Here is a 6,156-nt window from a genome sequence, read left to right as displayed (position 1 = left end):
ACGCCTGCTTCCTTCTGACGACTCTCGGGTAGATACTGCTTTTGCAGTTGCAAAGAAGCAGGAAAACTCTGTCGAGTTCAACACGGTATCAGCTGAGGGGCATAAAAGCAGAGACATGCAGTGAGAACGCAGGGCCTGTTTTTCTGCAACAGTAAAACAGTTCTTAATGGTGAATTCACGATGTCAGAACCATCACTGTTTCCTCTTTTGAAATTCCTGTACTTCGGCCCAGTTCATGCAGTGTTCAGAAAAGCATCCGCCCAGTAAAGGTAGTCCCAAGTCGTTCTTGCAGAACCTGACCTCCAGCCAAAGGGCAGTGGTTCTCTGTGGAACAGCCCGATTGGCACTTCTTGGGGAGCTGCTGCCCTTTGCTGCTGGTGCTGGGCTCGCAGGGACGGTTTGCTTCACCAGGCTAGGTAGGATGTTCCTGTAAGCCTTGCAGCTGGCAGTGCCTTGTGGAAGATGCTCTGTAGTGATTAGAACTATGTGCTTCACCTGGCCCTCAACTGTAAAGACCTGTTCAGGTGAAAATTCTACAAACCCATAACTAATACAGCTTACGTCTAGTCTTATTCTTAGTTTTAATTAACATCAAGCATTTTAGAAGTTAATTGTATCTCTTGTTACTAAATATGAAATATTTTAAGTCTTAATACTGAAATAAATTAGTATGGTTTACTCGGAATTTTGAGTTTCAGTTTAATTTCTCTGCAGTTAAAATCCTACAGCTCATACCTTCTCTATGCTGAGTTGCTTGTCAAGAAATGTAAATATTTCCCCATTATATTGCATATAAGTTCTTGAGAATTATTTTAAGTACTTGGAAACAATGTTTTTTTTTAACTTCTGTTAACTTTGTGCCAACTGCTAGAAAAACATAAAGGCTAAACAGCTCTTTTCAAATAACAGAGGTTGCACTTTGGCACACAATTTCTTCTGTCTTTGGCTTGCTCTTTTCTTTGGCTCATAGATTTTCACTGAGGGAAGCAGCTCTCTTTTGCTGGAGAAACTAATGGGAGGCCGCTTAGTTAGCCATCACATGTTGTTGGTTTAGCACACAGGTTTGACATGGGAATCCCACTTGAAAAGCGTGGGAATTGGACAATAATTAGCATTATCCCTTAATCCTTCTGTGAAGCAAGCCTGGAAGATAGGGGACTGTCGGTTTGAAAATTATTTACTGGGGCAGTTAGCTTTGACACCAGTTTAATATAAAGGGGGATGCCTGATACTGCATTTTTAATCTTAAAAATGCTTAACCACACACTAAGATTATTTAAAGGCACAGAAGTTACTTAAGTTAAAGGAAAGTACAAAAGTGTGAATCTACAGATGTGCAAACTTTACTAAATCAAATTTCTTCATAGCAATTTTTTTCAGGGAAACATTTGAATAGAAAACAGGTCTGTCTTTTCTTAGCTGGTCATGGTAACCTGCAGGAGTTTCTCCTTAATCTTCTGAAAGAATAGTTCACTTTAAACACAGAACTTCTCACAGATTTTTCTGGACTCTTACAGGGCTTCATGTATTCTTCAAATAAAAGGTAAAATGGTTTCACAAATCACCCAATTCATCTACCAAAAACACCTTCTGGAAACCATTTTCCCTCAACTTAAAACTGAAATGCAGAATTAGCAGAATGCTACCCAGACTTTGGAATAACTTTTACCCATTATTCCAAAAATGCAAATAAAAAGTGTAACTTAAAATACATCATAATATTTTTTTACCTGAAAGTATTGTCATTTCATGTGCTTTTTCTTGCAGCACCAGCCAGCATTCGTTGCATCCATAACGATGTCGCGGTACCCGACTTCTCTGCCTATCGTCGTCAAGACGTGCTGGATCCCACCACATCTTCTCAAGGCAGCAGTGAATCTAGAAAAGGGTTTTCCTACCTGGTGACTGCAACAACATGCGTAGCAACCGCATATGCTGCTAAGAATGTTGTCACCCAGTTTATTTCCAGCCTGAGTGCTTCTGCTGATGTGCTAGCACTGTCAAAGATCGAGATCAAGTTATCTGACATTCCAGAAGGCAAGAACATGGCTTTCAAGTGGAGAGGGAAGCCCCTTTTTGTGCGTCACAGAACCCAGGCAGAGATTAATCAGGAAGCTGCAGTTGATTTGTCTGTACTGAGGGATCCGCAGCATGACTTAGACAGAGTAAAGAAACCAGAATGGGTCATACTAGTAGGTGTCTGCACTCATCTTGGTTGTGTACCCATTGCTAACTCTGGAGATTTTGGTGGTTATTACTGCCCTTGCCATGGCTCCCATTACGATGCCTCTGGCAGAATCAGGAAAGGTCCCGCTCCCCTTAACCTTGAGGTTCCGACTTACCAGTTTGTTGGTGATGATACAGTGGTTGTTGGCTGAGTAACGAGGTGCTTGCTCACTTTCATGTTCCTGTGAATGTACGCTCAAAAGGGTTATTTGAGATTCTGGAATACTGTAAAGCCAGATGATCCTGAAAACATACTAGATGTCTAGATTCTCAACTTGAAGTACGTTTGACTACTTCCCTGTGTTCAATTTTAATAAAAACTTGGAGTGAGCACTTGTTCCTGATTTCAATAACGTGTATTTATTTGTGTACTGATTTGTAGTGTGTCTAGTCAGAGAGCTACTACAGTAGCCCCAGGATGTTTATGGAGCCCTTCTGAAGGGTTTGCTGATTCAAGATAGAGACTGAACTACAAAGCCATTGTTTCCTTAATACCACATGTTTTCATTATTTGGGGTTTTTTGGTTGTTTTTTACTGCACTGTGGGAAGAAAAAAGATCTAAAAAAGATCTTGCTATGAACTTCTGTGTTTGGAGTAAGTTTCAGTAGAGAATCCTATGAGATGTAATCCTTTTCCTTCCAGTGTATTTGTTTGTTTTCAAAGGAAGTAAATGAAAAATAAACACCTACCTAGAAAGAAAACTTTTACATTGTTCAGAGACACCTTATAATTGCTTAAATGGTAGCATTGTAATTTTATGATGATGATGTGGACAAAAATAAGCATGGTGTTAGAATTAAAAATGATTTTTTTACTTGCAGATAAGGCTTGGTCTTATGCATATCTAAACATCAGATCAGGCACTTAAGACACTGGAAAATTTGTGACACTTTTCCAAAAGAAGTAAGTTGAGAAGGAAGTAAAAAGGGAAATCCAAGTTTTACAGAGGGTGAAAAATAAATCGTACGAACCACTCAGTCTGGACTAACCTCTAATGTTAGACATCGCAAAAGTTTTTGTTGCCATCAGAGATATTTTAAGACACAAGGATGTGTGTGAAAATTAGTGTTTTGTAGTGCCTATAGGCTAAGCTCAATAAGGCCAAAACTTTGAAACCTCTCTACCTTGATGCTGACTTTTGACGGCATGGAGAAGCAAATGCAGCCTCAGATAGATCTTGTAACCAGTATTGGTCCTGCCAGAACAAAGCAAAGAAAATCAAAAACCACTCCCCACCAAACTACCCTGTCTTTCCTGTTTGCTTCCCGTTCTTTGCTGCTGTTCTGTGAATGGTTCTGTCCTGCACTGCATTAATGTGCAAGTCACACAATCCAGTTGCAAACCGGAAAATCCAATCCTCAGAATTCCCTGGGTCTGGAATGTTCAACCTCCCATATACTTCATAGAAGCTGTGATGACAGCTGGGTTAAAGCTGAAGTTTTAAATAGGATTAACCAGAATATCAATGCATACAGCTCACCTGTTCTCAGACAATTCAGTGAAAAAAAGACCATAGGTGGCTACTACAGAAGTGCATTTTACACCATTTCATAAATTCCAGCTTTACACCTTACCACTGTGTCTGCAAAAGCATTCTCAAGAACTTTTCTGGTGTAATGAATCGTGCTAAACCAGTACTGAAAGAGGTGTTCCCAAACTTGTATCTAAATAATTGGTATTCATGTATGTATGTGCCTTGTATTAGAGGGTTGATCTTTCCTCAAGTTTTGTACTTCAAGAAAAGCAGCTTATTAACTCCCAAAAATAGCATTAGAGCATCTCTCATCTGCTCTCAAGTAGCTACTCTGACCTCGTTTTAAAATGTTTTTTAGCCCACAGGTTACATTATTTAGTCCTAATCTTTGTTTACATAGTCACTAAGTAACTGCAGTACTAGTAAATTTGCTCGCTGTAAAGCAAGGAATGGCCAGGGCTGTTCCTGAGATGGCAACTGAACACAGTGAAAGCTGGAGTAACATCACAGCTGGGCTTAAAAGGTCACACATAAAATTCCTTGCACAGAATAAGCTGTTACTTAAATTACATCAAACTGACTAGATCAAACCTTACCAATCTACAACTAATGCTGCACCATGAGATCGAACGCATTTGAGAACAAAGTGGCAGCTGTTACCGTAAATGTGAGATGGAAGGAATCTTTTTTCACCTGACTGGTGACATAACAGTTGAAGAAGCTGAAGTATTGATTCTTGGGCAACGATAGTGTCCATCCTCCCTTCAGTTAAAGGGTTTGTACTTTTAAAATGGGGGGAAAAAAACCAACAGGCCAAGCATGCCTTAGAAAAGAATCAGGAATTACTAGAATTTGAGAAATAAGGTAAAGAGTTAACAGCCTAGAATCATCACAACCACTCACAGTTTGGTACTGAAGTACAGACTCAAATTAAAAACCATGACATTTCATCTGAATGCATTAAACCACTTTTTTTACTGTGAAGGTTGCCAAACACTGGAATAAGTTGCCTGGAGGGGTTGTAGAGATGCATGGAGATACTCAAATGCAACTGGACAGTCCTGAGCAACCTTGCTTGAGCAAGGGGGTTGGACTAGGTCATCTCGAGAGGTCCCTTCCAACCTCAGCAACACTGCGATTTGCAAGGAATAATGTCCAATTATTGTATTGTCTTGTCTGGGACAAGAAACTCCAGAAGGCCCAAACTCCCCAAGGGGGAAGAGTGACTCAAGCAAGGGTAAACCTCCACACAGTGATGTGCTGGTTGCCAGTAATGAGCTCATCATTCATTACCTTGTGGGTTAAGATGTCCTTGGATTAAGCTCAGTACTGCCACTAATTACAGGCATTACCACCATACAAATGGGTAATGTTACCGTTCCCGTGGCTAGCGTACCCTGTGGGGCTGGAAGTACAAGTGTTCAAGTACACAGAAAAATACCGCTATTATTTTACAAAATTCTGAAGATTCATTGTATTCCTAAGAAGCAGTTGCTTACTAGGTGCGCGTATTTCCACTTTGACTCCCCCCACTTCAGTCGTGGCCTTACCAGGGCTCTGTTCCTAACATCAGATCCTTTTCACTTGAACTGTTTGCCAGTAAAAACAAAACACAAACTCAGAGACTTCACAAAGCTAACAGGTCACCTTTCCCCTTCCAAAAACGTATGAAGCCCCACTTCTCTCTTCAGCTGCTGGTAATTTGACAGGGTGGCAGGAGCTAAAGGGAAGGACAAGTTTGATGCTGGTACAGGATCACCGGGTTGATCAGTGTTGGGGCCTGACGTTTTTCAGCAGCGAAGCTGTAAAGCACAAGCCTATGCCGGAGAGAGGGGCTGCCTTTCATCTGCATGCCTCTTAGATACGAAGCAGCAGCCACGTATCTGTTTCTTCTCAGCTAGCTACTTTTTCTCCTTTAGAACAAAACAGTCTTTATGAAGTTCTGAACGGAGTTCATGTTTATTTAATAAAAAAGCTCTTCAGATAAGGGGAATAAAGATACTAAAATCAAAACTTAATTTTTAATTTTTGACATTTCAAAAGCTTTATCTTTCCTTTTCTGTATCTTTAGAAGAGGGGCAATATTTTTAATGGTTACTGCTGTCAAAGGAATAATTAGTGCAGAGACTCTAAATGAAAATTCAGAATATTAAGTAATTTTCACAGCTAATGACATGTGGGTTTTTAAACCTTCTGGTTTGTCAGGTCCACTCTTCAGAACTGAAGACAGTTTCCTATACAGCCTCTGTACAGTCATTAACGTATGTTCTTGCAAACCAGACGAGGCAGCATTCTCAAAGGCCACGTTGTGCAGCAGCATAGTTATCAAGCATGCTCTTGCCACTGATCACCAACAAAATCTACGTGAAGAAGAAACTCTACGAAAAGGGTTCCTAAGCAGTTCAGGTGTATCTGAGGAACACAGTAGCCAGTTCCCCAGTTAAAGCAGTGCTCT

At 40.4% G+C, this 6,156-nt stretch overlaps 1 protein-coding gene across 2 annotated transcripts; it reads left to right on the top strand.

Annotated features, from left to right (window-relative positions):
* Positions 1 to 6: 6 nt before the first annotated feature.
* On the top strand, positions 7 to 3,321 carry LOC104125584 (cytochrome b-c1 complex subunit Rieske, mitochondrial). 2 transcript variants are annotated; one of them, XR_004841894.1, is made up of 2 exons: positions 7 to 1,543; positions 1,768 to 1,854. XR_004841894.1 is itself a non-coding variant. In XM_035893601.1 (2 exons), exons 1-2 carry the CDS (start codon positions 485 to 487, stop codon positions 2,376 to 2,378), a joined length of 651 nt encoding a protein of 216 aa, XP_035749494.1. In that variant the 5' UTR covers positions 7 to 484; the 3' UTR covers positions 2,379 to 3,321. The 2 variants fall into 2 exon arrangements, 1 of the variants encoding a protein (XP_035749494.1); XM_035893601.1 differs by having other exon boundaries at positions 7 to 524; positions 1,768 to 3,321.
* Positions 3,322 to 6,156: the final 2,835 nt, after the last annotated feature.

Source organism: Egretta garzetta, unplaced genomic scaffold (assembly GCF_000687185.1).
Source record: "Egretta garzetta isolate BGI_Z169 unplaced genomic scaffold, ASM68718v1 scaffold354, whole genome shotgun sequence".
In the NCBI taxonomy this organism is placed as follows: domain Eukaryota; kingdom Metazoa; phylum Chordata; class Aves; order Pelecaniformes; family Ardeidae; genus Egretta; species Egretta garzetta.
The sequence above is the reverse complement of the archived record's forward strand: the minus strand, read 5'-3'. Positions and strand labels throughout refer to the sequence as shown.

What these genes read in the sequence shown, in the direction of transcription:
- LOC104125584 (XM_035893601.1), top strand. Translation starts at nt 485, where the DNA reads ATGTGCTTCACCTGGCCCTCAACTGTAAAGACCTGTTCAG. An exon ending in AACTGTAAAGACCTGTTCAG is followed by an intron (nt 525 to 1,767) that starts GTGAAAATTCTA and finishes TTTTTCTTGCAG; the next exon opens with CACCAGCCAGCATTCGTTGC.